Genomic DNA, 19,878 nt, shown 5'->3' on the forward strand with positions numbered 1-19,878 from the left:
CTGGTCTCAAATAATTTTTTTTAAAGTTATTTAAATAATTTAATTATTTAATCTTGTGCTAAAGAGCTCAGGGATATCCCCAGGCTGCTGTTGTACCTCGGATTAGATTTTATGAGGAGATGCTGGTCCAGGAATGGGAAGGAAGAGCCAGAGCAGAACATTTTTATTAAGAAGGTAGGAGAGGAGTTGACCTGTCAATCTGTGATTTACAGAGGGTGTGGAAAACGAAAAAATGACCCTAAAAGTCAGAGCTGCCCAAAGGACCTTGGGGTGCAGAGCTCTGTGCTGGACTGGGAGCTCAGCTTTGAATTCCAGCCTAATTTTGATTTGGATTGTGTTTTTGTGTGGGTGCAGGGGATGATGCCGCTCTGATTTGGTTTTTGCCTGGTGAAGTTTATCCCTGAGTGTTTAAACTCCAGGAAAGTGGCTCCTGGAGGGGGGACAGTGGCTGCAGATGGCCCAGGAGGGGCTGAGCTGTGCTCTGGGCTGCAGCAGCTCCCCGAGGAGGATGAGGAGGGTGCACATCAGCACTGGAGCATTCCCCAGGGATTCTCCACCACTGGGAGAGTTTGCAAAGCAGATTTGCCACATCGCAGCTGCAGCTGTGAGAGGAGAGAGAGAGAGGAAAATATCATCAGCTGAGCCCTTTGCATGGGTTTTAATGAACTCAGAGCCCCTTGACGAGCTGAGCTGCTGAAAACCTCCTGATTGTCAGCACAAAGGGAGCCCTAAGAGGCAAAATAAGGAGATTTTTGCCCTTTGTGTCCACATCCTTTGGCTTGGCTTGAGCTCCTGTGCCTGGGACCGTCCTGCCCTCCCTCCCACCCACAGGCAGCTGCAGTCAGCCTGCCCTGCTCAGTCCCCATGGGATTTCCAGCAGGAAAATTCCTTTTTGGATTGCAGGATCTGTGGAGAGGCATTAAAAACAAATTCCCTCCTCCCAGTGCAAACAGGAGGCAGCAGGAACCGGCAGCAGGTGCGACGGGGAAATGAAAATTCTCATTTTAGGTTCTTACCCTGGGTTGTATTGAGCATCCAGCAAAGCCTGCAGGTGGGAGGATGCCTGGAGGGACTGGAATTCTTCAAGATGGAGCAGCCCAGGTGATGGGAAAAGGATTTGAGGGTAGGGAAGTTACAGAGTACGGGTGAAATATTCCCAAGCAGAGTTTGTTTTGTCTGTGAGGTGAATCCAGGACCTTTCTGCCTCTGCTGTTGGAAATCTGGCAGGGAGCATCACTGTGTGCAGCCTTGGGATGGAGTTATTTTGTGGGATAACTCATCCTAAAGAGAGAAAAGGAGCCTCAACAGCTGGAAGTGACAGGAGGGAGGTTTCCTGTGAGCTGCAAAAATCCCAGGGCGTTCTTGCTGGAGCTGAGGAAGCATCTGACAAAGGAGGAGGGAGCTGCCTGCTCCGATGGCATCCTCATTAATCACATTGCAAAGAAAGGAAATCAGAGAAAATCATTCAAATTACAGATGGCTAGATTTGGTAATTAGAATTTAGGCTAAAACAGATGTTTGTAATTAAGTGTTTATGTCATTGAGTAAAATCCAGATTGCAAAGTCTATTTTCACAGGGTTTTAATGGCTTTAATTCCCTGTGTTGGGTTTGGGGGCAAAGATACAGCTGATAATGTTTTAGGGAGGGAAGGAAAAACCCCACATGGCAAATCTCAAACCTGTTCGTGTTTCAGTGGCAAGAATTGTCAAGAATTTTCAAGAATTTGGGGATTGAGGGAAGTCCCCCAAGCCCCATGGATTTTCCATGGAGCTCTGATTTTGCAGAAGGGCACAAAACCAACAGGGCTCTGCACAAATCAGAGTGCAGGCGAGGGAGAGAATCAATTTGTTAGCAGGGAAATTGGCTTTTTGTGACACAGGGACAAAGCTGTGGTTTAAAATGAGAATATAAAAGCAGTGAGAGGTTTTTTTGGGGAAAGTTGAGCAATGCACAGGAGGGCAGGGACAGATCCCTCTGGTTGGATCTGCCTGCAGGACGCTCCAAAAATCTCTTTTCACTCCTCTGCTGAAAATTATGACCTCAAAAATTTGTGTTTTTCCTCTGTTTTGTGCAAAATCAGGGTGCAGGGAAGGGATTCCCATTCCATGCCACAAGAACTCGATCCTGTGTCTCTCCACACCCTCCCCAGTACTTAAATTGCTTGAAATCATCAAGGGTGATGGCAGAAATCCTGATGAATTTTCCAGAATTCAGAAGTAAAACATTCCAATCAATAATGTCAAATGCTTCACTGAGATCTGCAAGTCTCTTGCTCACCATCTAATAAGGGATTAACTGCTCAGGGAAAAATGGAAATGGAAACCCAGCAGGAGAAAATTAAAAATGCTGGCCCAATATTCAGATTTGGTAGGAAATGGGGGAAATTTGGGGGTGGCAGGGGATGTGTTTGGTCTTATAACAGTTTCCTTTGTCCAGCTGATGTTAATATGGTTCCTGATTCAGGAGAGGAATTGCAAATTGGGTGTGAGATCCTGAATTTAATCCTGAACAGGATTAAATTCATAATTAAAATGAAGTGCATGGAAAAGGCTTCATGGAGCAGGGGCTGAGGACAGGGCAGGCTGGAGAAGCTTTGTTAGGAAAAGAATTTGTATTAAAGGGATAAAAGAAGGAGAGAAGAATTTATCAGCTTCTTTAAGAACCTCTGGAAAAGGTTTTCCAGGAAGGGAATGTTTGGGTCAGCCTCAGCAGGCTGGAGGAGTGAAAGTTCACTGGTGTTGTCAGAGCTGGTGTTTGGGGTTTTGATGGAATCCTGCCTTTTAATTTTTGTAGATTTTGAGGGGTTTGTGCTGCTTTTCAAGTGTCTAACCCCACAGCAGTGTGGTCAGTGAGGTCTAAGTAAGACCAAGAAGGGTTGAGTCAAAATTAGCAAGAGAATGGAAGGCCAAGGATTGTTGGGATCATTGAGCTGGGTGAGATTGTCCCTGCAGGACCACTGGCAGCAGGTTTTGATGGAATCCTGCCATTTAATTTAGGATGATTTGTAGGTTTTGAGGGTTTTGTGCTGCTTTTCAAGTGTCTAACCCCACACCAGTGTGGTCAGAGAGGTCTAAGACCAAGCAGAGTTGAGTCAAAATTAGCAGCAGAGTGGAAGGCTGGGTTGGGATTGTTTGTTGGGATCACTGAGCTGGGTGAGATTGACCCTGCAGCAGTGAACAAACCTGGTCAGGCTCTGGCAGGAGCAGAGGATGCAGGGCTGGAAGTCACAGCCAGGCTGGAGACTGAGCCCTGTGCCAGGGGCTGGGATGGGAGGAGCATGTTCTTGGAAGCATCCATGGGGAAAATGCAGCCTTGATCGTAATGAGCTGCAACGGCTTAATTCCAGCAGTCAGGAGGTGACAGTAATTAAAAGTGAAATCTCAGCTGCAACAGTGAGCACGAGGGAGGAAAATAACTGATTGTTAACGAGCCCAAAGCCATGGAAACTGCTGTGCATGAGTGAGAAATGGGGGCTGTGAGGTCTGGTGGACAAAGAAACCTGGACAAAGCAGCCAAAGCCAAGGTGAGCAGGAGAGGGGATGAGCTCTGGCACTCTGGACATGCCCTCAGCAGTGCTGCTCCAGGTTGTGGAGAGGGATGGACGATCTCTGTGGGGTCTGAAAGGCAGGATTTGGCTGCTGGACAAGCACATCTAGCAATTTCTCGTGGGTCTGCCTGTCAAAGAAGTGGTCAGAGGAGGCTGCCCATGATGGCTGAAGAGGCACAGCCGAGTTCCCTTGTGTGGGAGCAGCCATCAGATCTCAGGAGAAATTCCCCATGACAATTCCTGCTTCTCTCAGGAGCAATGCCCCCTGGAAATTCCTGCTTCTCTCAGGAGCATTCCCCCTGGCCAGCAGACTGATCAGAGCCACCAAAACACTAAAATACCTCCCTTGATTAGGAAAGGAAAGCTGCAGAAACTGAGACAGAAAGGACTGGGAAGCAACAAGGACAAGCAGAGATAGATGACAGTGATGGATGAAATGAACCCACACAAAGAGCACCCCAGGTGACCCCAAGTCACTATAGGACATGAAATAAATAAATAAACACACTATATTCATTCCCTCGCCCAGGGATTGCTTATTTAAAGATCAGAGCATAACAAAACCTTCAACTTCAAAAGCTTGGAAGTGTTTTCAGGGGACAAAAAAGCACAAAAAATAAAAAACCACGCTAATTTATAGTGTGATAATATAGCACAAAAATAGCACGACGTGGACACACAGCTCTCTCAAGGTAAAAAGAGAATTTTAAATTTCTGACTCCAACATTTGGAGATTTCCAAAAGTGACAGTGGATTGGAGGCTGACAGTGCCACCTCTGCAATGACACTGGACAAACCTAAAGTCCATCAAATTTCTCCTCCCTCCATAAAAGATATAAGTAATTTACATAAAGTTATTACAAAAAGTAATAGTATATATACGATACATATATATTTATAAAAGTTGTTACATAAAAGATATAAGTTATTTACAATGAGTTATATACTAACGTGCGCGAGAAAGTTCATTACAAGAATTTAAACAACAGAAGGCTTGGAAAAACTTAATAAAACCAGTGTGACAACCCCAGGCTGTGCACGGAACACTCTCCAGCTCTGAGGAGCAGCAGGATGGGGGATTTTTGTGCTTTAATCTGATTTTTCCCTGTGTTTCCCCCACAGCTGTCCTCGGCGCTGCTGTTTGACGCCGTGTATGCGGTGGTGACGGTGTAGGAGCAGCAGGATGGGGGATTTTTGTATTTTTGTGCTCCAATCTGACTTTTCCTTTTTTTTTTCCACCACAGCTGTCCTCAGCACTGCTGTTTGACGCCGTGTACGCGGTGGTGACGGCGGTGCAGGAGCTGAACCGCAGCCAGGAGATCGGCGTCAAGCCGCTGTCCTGCGGCTCCGCACAGATCTGGCAGCACGGCACCAGCCTCATGAACTACCTGAGAATGGTGAGAGGGGGCTGAGGGCTGCTCCTGGCTGCCACTGGGCCCTTTGGAGGCACTGGAAAGTGAGATCTGAGCATTTCCACCTGTGACCGTGTTCACAGGGGTGCCAGGATGAGGGAAGAGACGAGGATCTGACTCCATGTTTCAGAAGGCTGATTTATTATTTTATGATATATATTGTATTAAAACTACACTAAAAGAATAGAAGAAAGGATTTCATCAGAAGGCTAGCTAGGAATAGCAAAAGAAAAAATGAACAAAGGCTTGTGGGTCAGACTCTCTGTCTGAGCCAGCTGACTGTGATTGGCCACTAATTAGAAACAACCCCATGAGACCAATCCCAGATGCACCTGTTGCATTCCACAGCAGCAGATAACCATTGTTTACATTTTGTTCCTGAGGCCTCCCAGCTTCTCAGGAGGAAAAATCCTAAGGAAAGGATTTTTCATGAAAGATGTCTGTGACAGTCACTGGCCTTGGAACAACATGAAACTCTCCCTTTTTTAGGCTTTGCTGCAGAAAAGCTGGAATTGTTTGGTTCAATTGTTTGGTTTTGTTTTAAAGTATGAATGTTTCTAAGTGATTTGAGCTCTGACTTGAGCTGATACCAGATCATGCAGTACAATTGCTCAGAGCTCAGGGGCAAGATGTAAGTTCCCCTATGGGTTTGGGCTCCTTTGAACCCAAAACTGTCATTTCTGGAATGAAACAAGCCTAAATCTGGCATGAGGACACTCTGAAATCCCAGCCTTCTGAAATAGTTGGACTTTGTGGCTCCTCAGAGCCGAGGTGACCGTGCAGCAGGAGCAGGTTTCTGAGTCTGGGTGTAAATGAGACAAGGAAATTTTATAAAGATGCCTGCAGTGGGGTGGGGCAGCCTCGCTGGGCGCTGTAACTGAGTCTCTCTTGGACAGGTAGAATTGGAAGGTCTCACCGGCCACATCGAATTCAACAGCAAAGGCCAGCGCTCCAACTACGCCCTGAAAATCCTGCAGCACACCCGGGGTGGCTTCAGGCAGGTGAGAGCAGCCTGGGAGGGCTGGGAGGTGTCCTGGGCTCAGGGGGGACCAAAAGGAGCTCTGGACCCCTGTGGGATTTTCTGGGGTCCCCCATGGCAGGAAGGAATGAATCTGACTCCATGTTCTTAGAAAGCTAATTTCTTATTTTATTATATTATATATTATATTATATTAATATGATATGATATTATACCATACTATATTATATGTTATACTATGGTATACTATATTATACTATATTATATTATACTATACTATACAATACTATATTATACTATATTATATTATACTATACTATATTACATTACATTGCATTATATTATATTATATTAAAACTATACTAAAGAATACAGAAAGGAAACAGACAGAAGGCTAAAAGATAATAATGAATCTTGTGATTCTCTCCAGAGTCCAACACAGCTGGACAGTGATTGGTCATTAAGTAAAAACAATTCACATGAAATTAATCAAATAATGACCAGCTGGTAAACAAAGTTCAATCACATTCCAAAGCAGCAAAACACAGGAGAAGCAAATCAGATAATTATTGTTTTCATTTTTCTCTGAGGCTTCTCACCTTCCCAGGAGAAGAAATCCTGGTGAAGGGATTTTTCAGAAAATGTGACAGTGACAGACCCCCCTTGTTTGCACCATGAGGTCCTTGGGGGTCTCAGCTGAGCTCTGGCAAACTCAAAGTGTTGGATTTTATCAGGAATGTGCCTCAGGACAGTTTGGATTTGTGTGAATCCATCAGGGAATGGAGGGGGTGATGGCAGAGCCAATCTCTGCCCTGTCCAGGTGCTAATTCAGGGCCGGGAGTCTGTGCCAGGTGCAAGCTCACACTTCTTTAATTCTTAAGGTTGTAGCTGTGTTTGCTTAAATTTATTTGGATGGGGGGAAAATGGGAGAATTTTCTGTGAAATAGGGGAAAAATATTATGAATAGTCTCTGGCTTGTCCTAGGTGCTAATTCAGGGCAGGGAGTCTGGGCCAAGTGCAAGCTCACACTCACACTCCTTTAATTCTTAAGCTTGTGGCTTAAAATTATTTGGATGGGGGAAAATTGGAGGATTTTCTATGAAATAGGGAAAGAAATGGGTACTGTGAATATTTTCAAACTGTTTCTGTGAGGGAAAGCCAATGGGGCAAACCCATGTGAGGAGCTCCCCATCATCTCCCCTCCGTGAGGGGAAGTTCAAGCTCATTTCACTCCCGGTTTCTGGCTCCTCTCTAACAGGTTTGCTCAGCTCACACTCATTTACTTTTTGTCTCGGTGCTCGTAGGTTCTTCACAGCTTTCCTCTGCCCACAGAACACCGAGCAGATTTCATTAGAATCATTAATTTGAGTGGTATTTCCTCACCTCACACTTCCTGCCCGAGCCATATTTTCTGGTTTGAGCTGAAGTTGAGGGTATCAGACTGATGAGATTACACGACACAAATCCAAGGAATTTGCTGGTAAATCCAAACCTTATTCAGGAAGAAAAAAAAAATAGGAAATAAAAAAGGGCGTTTCATCTGTCTTGTTTCCCTGCTGACAGCTCCACTGCTGCCCTTTTCTCAGAGATTGCCACTTCTAGATGCTGGCAGAGAACAAAAGCTATTGTAGCTATTGTACCCTACCCTCACCAGCAGAGCATTTTGGCACCAGGATCCCTGGCCTGGCCTGGCAGCAGTGAATTTCAGCCTTGGCAAGGATGTTAGCTGCCAGTTCTTACCTGTCAAGTGACAGCTTGGCTTTGATGCTGCCTTTCTCTGAGCGAGCAGGGGGGATGGCGATGGCATTTTCCCCACAGAGATCTCTCACAGCATCAATGCCCTTTTAATCCTCTCCCAAAGCCATCACCCTCTGAACAGAAGTGACAGATCCAAGCCCATCTGCATTAACAAGAGCACAAATTCAGCTGGATTCAGGAGGGAAAGGCTGCAAAGCTCCCTGTGACAGCTTTGGTTTGGATGTGTTGGAGTGTGGCATGTTAAACTCACAGGTCCTTTTGGGGCAGAGCTTCTCCCAGAGCTCCGTGGGGAGCTGTGACTGCAGCCTGATCTGCCCTGAGAGTGAAATCTCATCCCCTCCCCACAAACCTGCTGTGACGGGAGAAAACCTTTGCTGACCTGTTGTAACAGCTCGGTGAAAAAGGAGCTTTGTGTGTGTGACATGGCCAGGAAAGCTGCTCCGGGATCAAGATTTCCAAATTCCCATCAGGCTGCAGGGATGGAACACTTCCAGCCACAGGGAGAAAGTGCTGGAAGGACAGGGCAGACCCTGTAATAATGTATTTTATACTATACTATAATATATTATATTATATTATTCTTGAATGCTAAACTAAAAATATACTCAAGAATAGAGGTGTCCTGGGCTCAGGGAGATGCTCTGGGGACAAAAAGGGCCTCTGGACCCCTGTGGTATTTTCTGGGGTCCCCTCCTCCTTGGGGGAGGCTGCAAGCCCTGCCCTGTCACAAACCCATCAGGAAAGAGCTGATTTTCATAAAACTCTTGCTTTTCTGCCTTTTCTTCTTTTCTCAGGGAGCTTTTCTGATCCACAGCAGTAGCCAGAGGTGGCTCAGGGTCCCTCTCAGCCTAAAGGAGTTTGTTGAGATGTGTTTAATTGTGAAGAGCCTCCCTACCTGCCTCCCCTCCATGCTCCTGCAAAGAGAAGCCAAAGGCAGCTCTGCTGTGCCATAAATGGTTATTTTCTTGTTGCCAGCCTGGCTTCTTTTAATGAAAGTGACTAAATAAATCATTAGAAATATTTTAATTAAAGGAACATGGTAAAGAACAGGCATTCACATCCTGGAGACAATCTTGCTCCCCAGGGTTGTATTAACTGATTTGTTTGAAACACTTCTGTTCCCTGCTTAGTTTTAACCAAGCTCATTTTAGCTCTGCCCATTCCTCTCTTCCTCTCCTTCCCTCTTTCCCTCTCCCCCTCTCTCTCCTTCCACCCAGTGAAGCCACAGGGACTTCCAGCTCATCAGCTTTGATGGAGAATTCACCAAATTTTGAGGCTGATCCAGCCAGGAAGCAAATTAAGAGACACTTAGATTCTCCAACTCGCTGCTGCTTTTGGGCAAGGAGAGGCAGGGCTTTTTGACATCCAATTTTTAATTCGTTTATGTAACGCACCAAACGCTTCTTTTCCTGATTTAGCTTAACCAGAGGAATTTTTTCCACAGCCATATGAGAGCTGCTCTGTCTGCTCACAGGATGCTCGATAAAGCACAGGCTCATTAATGTGCTGGTGATCTATAGATCTGACAAGGGCTGCCTTTGGTAAATGTCATCTTTTTATTTTTTATATATATATTTTTCCCCCCTTTCTTTGCCCCTCTAAAAAACACTGCAGAGTTGCAGCAGAGTGATTTGCTGTAAATCACGAGAACTTCATGGAGGGAAGGGAGTGAGGAGTGGCTGTGATTTAGGGATGGGGAAGGGGAATCTGCAGACCCTGACCCCATCCTAAGTGAGGCTGCTCAGTCTCCATTTAACCACAGGCCCTGCTGGTGCCCTGAGGCAGAGCAGTGCAAGGGCTGGGGCTGTTAATTGGGATGTTGATGAGATACAGATGAGTTCCCCGCCAATAGCTCTGGGACCCTTCTCAGTCCCTGCCACATCAAACCTTTTTAATTTGGCAGCAGCTAATCAGCCTCGGTGGGGCTGGTTCCTCTTTAGCTGCTGCCCCAGGAGCAGCCCAGGGACAGGTTCTGGGACAGCCCAGGGACAGGTTCTGGATGGTTTCTGCTCCCAGGGACAGGTTCTGGATGGTTTCTACCCCCAGGAGCAGGTTCTGGATGGTTTCTGCCCCCAGGAACAGGTTCTGGATGGTTTTTGCCCCCAGAAACAGGTTCTGGATGGTTTTGTGCCCCCAGGAACAGCCCAGAAACAGGTTCTGGAATTAAACTGTTTGGGTTTTTTTAAAGCAGGAATGTTTCTAAGTGATTTGAGCTCTGGATGGTTTCTGCCCCCAGGAACAGCTTAGGGACAGGTTCTGGATGGTTTCTGCCCCGAGGAGCAGGTTCTGGATGGTTTCTGCTCCCAGGAGCAGCCCAGGGACAGGTTCTGGATGGTTTCTGCCCCGAGGAGCAGGTTCTGGATGGTTTCTGCTCCCAGGGACAGGTTCTGGATGGTTTCTGCCCCCAGGAACAGCTTAGGGACAGGTTCTGGATGGTTTCTGCCCCCAGGAACAGATTAGGGACAGGTTCTGGATGGGTTCTGCGCCCAGGGACAGGTTCTGGATGGGTTCTGGATGGGTTCTGCCCCCAGAACCTGACAAACCCAATGTGTGCCACTGCAGCCCTGCCTGGGCTGTGCCAGGTGTCAATTATGGTGTCCAGAGGGGACATCTGGTGGATGCTGGTGGGGTAAGGTGTGTATATCTCATAGTTCTTTGGTTTAATAGTTGACGCTTTCAGTGCTGATTTCAGTGCAGGAGCTTTTGCCTGGCATCAGCGGTGTCACTCGTTAATCCAACCCCGTGGCAGTGTCCTCAGAGGGATTTCCTTCTTTTGTTTGTGTGATTCCCTTTTTCCTCTCCCCAGATTTCCTCTCCTTGGGGCACCTTGGTTGCGCTCCCCCCTGTTCCTGGGGACACTGAGGGAGGATTTGGTGGCTGCAAGCTCTAGAACACCACTCGTAATCAGAGCCCACCAGGTCCCTGTTGCTGCTCCAAGATCTTGATTCAGGGCTGGCTCTGCCTTAATTTGAAGCTGGGAGTGGGGATGGTAAATACCTCTGAAGCTCGTGGAGAAGTCTTGCTTCGTGCCTGCAGAAAAAAAAAGCAGATTTCATTAAAATCACTGCTTTGAGAGGTATTTCATCACCTCACACCACGAGGAGCCTCAAAGCCTCTGCTCACAGGGTGGAAGGAGTGAGCCAGGGATGCTCCACCTGGGGATTTTCTACAGGGATGAGAAATCTTCCTGTGCCACCAACCCAAATAACGCCTTTGGAGCAGCTAAACTGGGGCACTCAGCTGCCTGTGGGGATGGAGCAGTGGCACTTCCCTGCTCCTCCCAGGCTGAGGCTTTCTGGGCTGTTTCACACCCTGAATTTCACAGTTTGTGTTTGCCTTGAGATACCTGTGGGTGTTTGGGGCAGGGCTGGGTCTCTTTGGGGTGCTGAGAGGTGCAGAGGTGATGCCCTGGGGGTCTCACATCCCTGAGCACATGGAGGGGGCTTTCTCCACCTAATCCCTCTCACAAAGATGCTGATCTCCACCTGGTTGTGCTGCCCTCATTGCTCTGCTAGGACAGGGATCCCTCCAGCTCCTGTGATCATTAGGAACCCCTCCCCTGCTCTGCCAGCCTGTTTATTTCTGGCTGCTTTGTATGTATTTATTTTTGTGCCAACGCCATCGTTTCAGCTTCAAAAAGCTGTTCTACCTCTTTGCTACAGACCTCCTCCACCTGCAGTATTTATAAATCACCAATCACATCCTCTGCTCAAGACCTAAAACCCCTGAGCCCTAAAGCCCCTCAAGTCCTTGTCCAGAGCCAGAACAACAGGATGTTGTTGTCCATCAGGAGGATTTGATTGTTTTCTAAAAATCTTAGCAGATGGATATGTTTTCCATTTTCCGGAGGCTCTTTATATGTAGATAGAGATGATTACAATCACCTTGACATCCATCTTGCAGGAGAGGGATGTGAGGGGCCCTGACACCCCCTGGCACTGCAGGAACAGCAGCAGGAGGAGCTTTGTGAGCCCCTGAAGGGCACAGGGGTGAGCTGGGGCCAGCCAGCATGGGGGAAAATGCCCCAAAATGTGAGATTTGTGGCCCTGGTGCCTTTAAAAGCAAGGTCAAAGCCACAGCTCTGTCAGGAGAAGAGGCAATTAGTCTCAGCACATGCCAGCAGGGGAGGGACAAATTGGAGAACAGCGAGGGCTGTTAAAATTAAAGTTAATCTGTCACTAATCTGTGGCTGAGAAATCCGGGAGGGAAGAAGGATGAGGCAATGTTTGTGAGGGATGGCTGGCTGCAGAGGGGCTGCTGCTCAGCAGTCAGAGCAGAGCTGGGGAATTGAGTAGGGATTCATCCTGCTTGGACTCAGAGCCTGTGCAGGGCACTGGAAGCTGTGCTCCAAGGGAAATGGGTGGGAAATCTTCAAATTTGGGGCTGTTGTTCCCATTCCTGCACTAGAAATGGTCACAGCTCCAAGGTGTCTGTACAGGGCCAGGAGCTGGGCAATCAGAGCAGCAATCAGAGCAGAGCTGGGGAATTCAGCAGGGATTCATTCTGCCTGGACTCAGAGCCTGTGCAGGACACTGGAAGCTGTGCTCCAAGGGAAATGGGTGGCAAATCTCCCAATTTGGGGCTGTTGTTCCCAGCCCAGGAATGATCATGGCCCCAAGAGTTCCAGGAGGGTTTGGACAATGCTCTCAGGCACAGGGAGGGATTGCTGGGGAGTCTGCGCAGGGCAATCAGAGCAGAGGTGAATCTCAGAGCAGGGATTCATCCTGCCTGAACTCAGAGCCTGTGCAGGACACTGGAAGCTGTGCTCCAAGAGAAATGGGTGGGAAATCTCCCAATTTGGGGCTGTTGTTCCCATTCCTGCACTAGGAAATGGTCACAGCTCCAAGGTGTCTCTACAGGGCCAGGAGCTGGGCAATCAGAGCAGCAATCAGAGCAGAGCTGGGGAATTCAGCAGGGATTCATCCTGCCTGAACTCAGAGCCTGTGCAGGGCACTGGAAGCTGTGCTCCAAGGGAAATGGGTGGCAAATATCCCAGTTTGGGGCTGTTGTTCCTGCACTAGGAATGGTCACAGACAGAGCTGCCAGAGCTCCAGGAAGGTTTGGACAATGCTCTCAGGCACAGGAGGGATTGCTGGGGTAAGGCTTGATTTATTATTTTATGATATATTATATTAAAACTATACTAAAAGAATAGAAGAAAGGATTTCATCAGAAAGCTGGCTAAGAATAGAATAGCAAAGAATGATAACAAAGGTTTGTGGCTCAGCTCTCTGTCCGAGCCAGCTGACTGTGATTGGCCATTAATTAGAAACAACCACATGAGACCAATCCCAGATGCACCTGTTGCATTCCACAGCAGCAGATAACCATTGTTTACATTTTGTTCCTGAGGCCTTTCAGCTTCTCAGGAGGAAAAATCCTAAGGAAATGATTTTCCATAAAAGATGTCTGCGACAGGGGTTCAGAGGGAGCTGCCCTCCTCAGCCCCCTCTGTGTCCATGAGGAAAAGCAGAAGCTCCTTTAAGGACAATAAGAGAGCAGGAGTTTAATTTGCACGTTCTGAAGGAGCTGCTGGAGGTGCTGATGTCCCTGCCCAGAGCTCTGAGGGAAGGAGATTAGGCTCTTGAAGTTAAAATTAGGTTTTGTGGAATATTCCTCCCCTCCCCTGGCTGAAGGCAGCTGTGTCACAGCTGAGTCACGATGTCCTCCTGAGCCTGGGGCACTGGTTCTGGGAATTTGGGTTTGCTGCAGCCTCACCGATGCTTGGGTGGGTAAATTTGGGAGGGATAACCATGAATGAAAGGATTTGTGTGTGATGAGCCGGAGTGAAAGGATCCCATCCACACTGGGAATTTGGGTTTGCTGCAGCCTCACCGATGCCTGGGTGGGTAAATTTGGGTGTGATGAGCCTGAATGAAAGGATTTGGAAGTGCTTGATTGTGGTACAGGAGTCGTGGAGCAGCACCAGTGAGAAAGTGGCTTTGTCCCACCCAGGAGGGCTCCCAGCACCACATTGGGACAAGCTCACAAATTGGGGATTTCTGGCTTAAATGGACCAATTTGGTGGCATTTGGGGACAATACACAAGGCTGCCAGCTCCCAGCTCTGCAGGGAGGACACGAGGGAAGGCAGCTCAAGGCCAGGGTGGTGGCCCTGTGTGCACAGAGGGTTAATCTGTCTGCTGACCCATTCTGGGGTTGTGAAGCTAATGGAGCATCCCTAACCAGGCCAGCTGCAGGGCTGTTGTCACTCAGCAGAGCCATATGGGCAGTGCCTCGCCCTATAAATCCCCTTATTGTGCTGTTTGTCTCTGCAGATTGGCCACTGGCACGTCTCTGAAGGGCTCAGCATGGACAACAGGATCTTCTCCTCCAACATCTCCGACAGCCTCTTCAACACCACCCTGATTGTCACCACCATCCTGGTAAGGGAGGGGGGCACCTGCAGTCCCCCCATGGGCCCAGCCCTCAGGTGTGACTGTTCACAGGGGTCTGGGGGTGAGGGGAGAGATGAGGATCCGACTCCATGTTTCAGAAGGCTTGATTTATTATTTTATGATATATATTACATTAAAACTATATATACCCCAAACTAAGGTTTGGGGTCAAACCAGCCATTTTCCAAAGTTTCTCCCAACCCCACCCTTCCCGTGAGCTCTGCCCTCCCTGCTCGGTGCTGGCGGGACGCCTCGGCTAAGATGGGAATGACAGCTGCCCAGTTTCACTGCAGGAAAACCCTTACTTAATGCTGAAGTGGAACCACCAGGAGCTGGAAGGCAACGACCGCTACGAGGGTTTCTGCGTGGACATGCTGAAGGAGCTGGCCGAGATCCTGCGCTTCAACTACAAAATCCACCTGGTGGGCGACGGCGTCTACGGCGTCCCCGAGGCCAACGGCACCTGGACAGGGATGGTTGGGGAGCTCATAGCCAGGGTGAGTGGATTTGCTGCTCTTTAAAACTCTGCTCTGATGGGCTTTGGTGCTGTAAAGCCACCGTGCTTTGTGGTGATGAGGATGGGTTGGGGTTTTCCTGTGTTTCAACCATAAAATCCACTTGGTGGGGGACAGCATTTATGGCGTCCCCAAGGCCAATGGAACATGGACGGGATGACTGGGGAGCTCATAGCCAGGGTGAGTGGATTAATTGTTCTGTTAAACTCTGCTCTGATGGGCTTTGGTGCTGTAAAGCCACCGTGCTTCGTGGTGATGAGGACGGGTTGGGTTTTTCCTGTGCTTCAACCACAAAATCCACCTGGTGGGGGACAGCATTTATGGTGTCCCCAAGGCCAATGGAACCTGGACAAGGATGGTTGGGGAGCTCATAGCCAGGGTGAGTGGATTAATTGTTCTGTTAAACTCTGCTCTGATGGGCTTTGGCTCTGCAAAACTCCCTAAGGAGTTGTCAAATACAACTTTGGTAAGACTGATATTATAAAAATGTGTAAAGTTTTAGTATTCACAACCTTGAAAGGAGGTTAAGAGTTGGAGATGAGGTAGCTAAATCCATAGAAAATATTTGCAGGCTAGAAAAAATTTCTTAAAGTGAGAGATGTAAATGTTTTCATGTGTTGACTTGGTTTTTTTTGTTTTTTTTTTTTTGTAAGTGGCTTTAAACTTATCATTATCATCATAGATGGAAGATAAAGGGTATTGAGGATTTTAAAATCTAGTAAAGAAAGCCATAACAAGATTTATGGCTGCAAGAAGAAGCCAGATTTCAGATTAGCAATAGAGCACTTTTTTAAAACAAATGGGCCTGATTAATGGAAAAACCCAGCAAAGAAATTAATTCTCTGTCTGTCATCTTCAAATCAAGATAGGATGCTTTCCTGAAAGCTCTGCTTTTCCTAAATACAAGGCCAATTTTAGTCAAACAAGGACTGTTGGCTTCAGTACTCGGTGAAATTTTATGTCCTATAAATGGTGGTGATGAGGATGAGTTAGGGTTTTAGTCCATTTTTGGAGGCTTGGAGCAGAGCATTTGTGTGGCATTCGCAACATGGATCCCTGGATTTCCACATCCCTGTTTTTTCTCCTGGGAAGTTGAGAAGCCTCAGGGAAAAATGAACACAATAATTGTGGTGGTGTTTGTGGGTCCCCAGGATGAGGGAAGAGATGAGAATTTGACTCTGTGTTTCAGAAGGCTGATTTGTTATTTTATGATCTATATTATATTAAAAATGCTACACAAAAACTTATACTAAAAGAAAGACACCTGGATTTCCACATCCCTGTTTTTTTTCTCCTGGGAAGCTGAGAAGCCTCAGAGGAAAAAATAAATCCATCCCTGTTTTTTCTTCCCCTGGGAAGCTGAAAAGCCTCAGGGAAAAATGAAAGCAATAATTGTGGTGATGTTTGAAGGTCCACAGGATGAGGGAAGAAATGAGAATCTTGACTCCATCTGATTTATTTTTTTATGATATATATATTATATTAAAAATGCTACACTAAAACTATACTAAAAAAAAGAGAAAGGAGACATCAGAAGGCTGGCAAAAAATGAATAATAAAAACGTGTGACTGCTTAGAGCCTCGACACAGCTGGACCATGATTTTCCAGATCTTCCAAGTGATGCTCATTTTGCAGATCTTTCCTCCCTGGAAAATGAGCATCACTTCACTCTGTGGTTTATTGGGCACAGTGAAATTTGGCTGGGAGCTGGGGATTGAAGTTGAGGATGGAAGGATTGAAGCTGGAAGTTTGAGGGTTTTGGAGGTCTTTTCCATGGTTCTGTGGTTTTTAAGGGTCCAGGATCCCTAGAAATGCCCACTGGCACCTCCTGTTTCTTCCCCACACGATGCAGGGCGATGCTCATCCCACTTGAGGAGTTTCAGCTGAGCGTTTGAGGCCAGCTGGGACAGCTCTTTGTCTGGAAGAGGGAGGGGTTTTGTGTTTTGTGAGGGTCACAGACAGGGCACTGAACAGCCTGGAGACTCCCCTGAGCTCCCCCTGTCTCTGGGGTCGCCCTTCCCTGCGCAGTCACTCAGTGCCAGCTGAGATCCCACCTCCATCTGCTCCTCTCCAAGAGCTTCTGTGAGGCTGTTTGCAAATGCTCCAGGCTATTGGCACCGTTTTCATCCAGTTTTGTGTCTCTGTGTGTGTGTACACACACAATTACACTCCTGCAACATTCCTTTGGGGAAAGGCAAGGAGCTGAGACATCAAAAGAAGGGAACAGCCATCAAACTTCTGGCCTCCTAACCCTGGCAGTGCCTCTTCATTAAATGGGACCTTCTGGAAGGTTGTTTTTCTCCAGTGATGAGTATTTTAGCTTCATCTTCACAAAAAAACCATTCGTTTCTTCTGCAGCTCAAGCAGGGTTTATTTAAGAAAGTTTTTTACTTCTGCAGGGCAGAGCTGTCAGAGCCTGTGAGGCTGGATCACAAATTAGGGAAGAGAAACAGCTTTGTCTCTTGTTCTCCCTATATCCCTGAGAGTTTTTATGATGGTTTCAGCAAGTTTTTGATCAATCCCAGGCACTGGGCAGAGCTGGGTGTGCTGGGTCTTGTGTTTATTCAGGGCTGCCTATGATGTTGTTTTTTGAGGACATTTCACTGCCCAAAGGGGCTTCTGTCCATCCTTGACCGTCAGTCCCCAAGGGGGTTTATCCTTGTTCACCCCAATCCCATGGGATCCAGCAGATCCTGTGTTGGGTGCACATTATTCCTCTTTCAGTGAATTTATATATTTTATATATATATAAAAATTATATTTTTATATTTAATTAATATAGATATTATATATTATATATTATATATTATATATTATATATTATATATTGTATATTATATATTTATATATTATATATTATATATTTATATATTATATGATGTATATTCTATAAATATTTATATATTTATATTCTATTTAATTATATATATATTTTTCTATTTTTACTCTGCCCCTTTAGGACAAAAGGGGATCAGCTGGGGCACAAACCTCTCACATAAGTCCCCAGTCCTTCCCAAAAAAGGAAAGCTCTGCCTCTGTCCAGCACAGTGTCACTGTAGGAAAATAATTTCGCCTTGATCCTGATCAGCCATCAGAAAATAAGGTTTGACTCACACTCACTTAATGTGCAGGACCAAAAGGTCACAGAATTATCCAGCCTCCCCTGTAATCCCTCTGTGGCACGGAATCTCCTCAGAGCAGCTCTGGGCTATTGAGGGGAAAATGTTTCATTTTATTGCTTCTGAATTAACCAGTTATTGATTTATTCTTAAGCCCTGGGAATTCCATCACAGCTAATTGAGCACCCTGGTATGATTGAGCAGGATGCTGGACAAACATGAATCTGTTGTTGCCTCAAATTCACCAGTACAAATCTTGTGAGCAGGTCAATAAAACAGGTTGGGAGGTGAGGAAGAGAGGATAGGATGGCCTGGGAATCCTGCACAGTTTGTGATCTGTGTCCGTGTTCACAGGGGTTTGTCGTTGAGGGAAGAGATGAGGATCTGACTCCAAGTTTCAGAAGGCTTGATTTATTATTTTATGATATATATTACATTAAAACTATACTAAAAGAATAGAGGAAAGGATTTCATCAGAAGGCTGGCTAAGAATAGAAAAAGAAAGAATGATAACAAAGGTTTGTGTCTCGGCTCTCTGTCCGAGCCAGCTGGGCTGTGATTGGCCATTAATTAGAAACAACCACATGAGACCAATCACAGCTGCACCTGTTGCATTCCACAGCAGCAGATAACCATTGTTTACATTTTGTTCCTGAGGCCTCCCAGCTTCTCAGGAGGAAAAACCCTAAGGAAAGGATTTTCCATAAAAGATGTCTGTGACAGTGATCAGCTCACAAAGCAGGCTGGGAGGTGAGGAAGAGGGGACTGGGATGGCTTGGGAATCCTGCACAGTTTGTGATCAGCTCCTGGAGGTTTGGCCTGGGAGAAATCACCTGGAAGGGCTCAGAATCACAGAATGGTGGTTTAGTTTCAACCCCCTTTACTCCTTCTATTACCCCAGGTTGCTCCAAGCCTCATCCAGCCTTGGACATTCCCGGGGATGGGGCAACCTCAGCTCCTCTGGGAATTCCATCCCAGCCTCTCATCAAGAATTCCTTCCCAAAATCTGATTCAGTTCAAAGCCTCTCCCCCCTGCCCTGTCACTCCAGTTCCTGATGAGCAGCTCCCCAAGCCCATCCTGCAGTGAGAGATGTCACAAATGCAGAAAATCCTGGGCTGATTTGTCCCTCTGAGCAGGCAGGGCAGGGAGATTGAGCACCCAGCTCATTCCTGGAGTGAGCAGGGCACTAAAGCCCCTCTGCCTGTCAGCCTTGCTGGCTCTGGCACAGACAAACAAACAAGGGAGAACAGCAAATCTTCTCATCTCCTCCTTTCTGGCATCAGAGACTTAAAGGGCATTTGGGCTGGAAGAATTACATCCTGCTCCTGGCTGCTGCAGTGCAGCTCTGGCTCTGAGTCCCTGGTGCTGTCTGCTCTTCCCCTTCTCTCTCTCTCCCCAGCACATCCTTGAGCTGAAATGAATTCCCTGGCTGACACAAACCAAGGGATGCATTTTCACAGCCTCAGCCTTGTCCCACCATGCCTGGCTCAGGGGTGATCAAAGCCCTTTTTAAAGTGAGGGACATGAAGTCCATCCTGTCCAGCCTCAGGAGCAGCAACACAAAGAACAGGGAAGCCCTTAAAGCTTTGGGGTGCTGCTTCTCCTTGCTGGTGGCCAGGCACTGCTTTCCCTTCAGTCCCAGGATGAGGGAAGAGACAAGAATGTTGACTCCATGTTTCAGAAGGCTGATTTATTATTTTATGATATATATTAAAACTATACTAAAAGAATAGAGGAAAGGATTTCATCAGAAGGCTGGCTAAGAATAGAATAGCAAAGAATGATAACAAAGGCTTGTGGCTCAGAGAGTCTGAGCCAGCTCTCTGTGATTGGCCATTAATTAGAACCAACCACGTAAGACCAATCATAGATCCACCTGTTGCATTCCACAGCAGCAGATAACCATTGTTTGCATTTTGTTCCTGAGGCCTCCCAGCTTCTCCGGAGGAAAAATCCTAAGGAAAGGGATTTTTCATAAAATATTATGGCTACAGCTGCCCTGAGCTCCCAGAGCTGTCCTGAGGTTTGACACATCCCCATCCCCAAGCTTCAGTCTCTGCAGTGTCCCCACAGCCTGGCGCAGGGTTGGGGTCTCTGTGGGGCCTCATCTGGGCTCTGTTCCCAGCTCTTCCTGCCATCCCAGGCCGT

At 47.0% G+C, this 19,878-nt stretch overlaps 1 protein-coding gene across 5 annotated transcripts in view; it reads left to right on the forward strand.

Annotated features, from left to right (window-relative positions):
• Positions 1–19,878, forward strand: part of GRIK4 (glutamate ionotropic receptor kainate type subunit 4) — a 216,641-nt gene that overhangs the window by 170,776 nt on the left and 25,987 nt on the right. For 3 of the 5 annotated variants that reach the window (XR_012577073.1, XM_074527833.1, XM_074527832.1), the window contains 4 exons: positions 4,793–4,945; positions 5,857–5,961; positions 13,975–14,082; positions 14,388–14,591. Coding sequence is in view for 4 of the 5 variants with exons in the window: in XM_074527833.1 (XP_074383934.1) it covers positions 4,793–4,945; positions 5,857–5,961; positions 13,975–14,082; positions 14,388–14,591 (570 nt within the window). In the remaining variant the exon portion in view is untranslated. Of the gene's footprint in view, positions 1–4,792; positions 4,946–5,856; positions 5,962–13,974; positions 14,083–14,376; positions 14,592–19,878 lie in introns of those variants that run through there. The other 2 variants (XM_074527834.1, XM_074527835.1) reach the window with 2 other exon arrangements.

The sequence above is a fragment of the Zonotrichia albicollis genome, chromosome 27 (assembly GCF_047830755.1).
Source record: "Zonotrichia albicollis isolate bZonAlb1 chromosome 27, bZonAlb1.hap1, whole genome shotgun sequence".
In the NCBI taxonomy this organism is placed as follows: domain Eukaryota; kingdom Metazoa; phylum Chordata; class Aves; order Passeriformes; family Passerellidae; genus Zonotrichia; species Zonotrichia albicollis.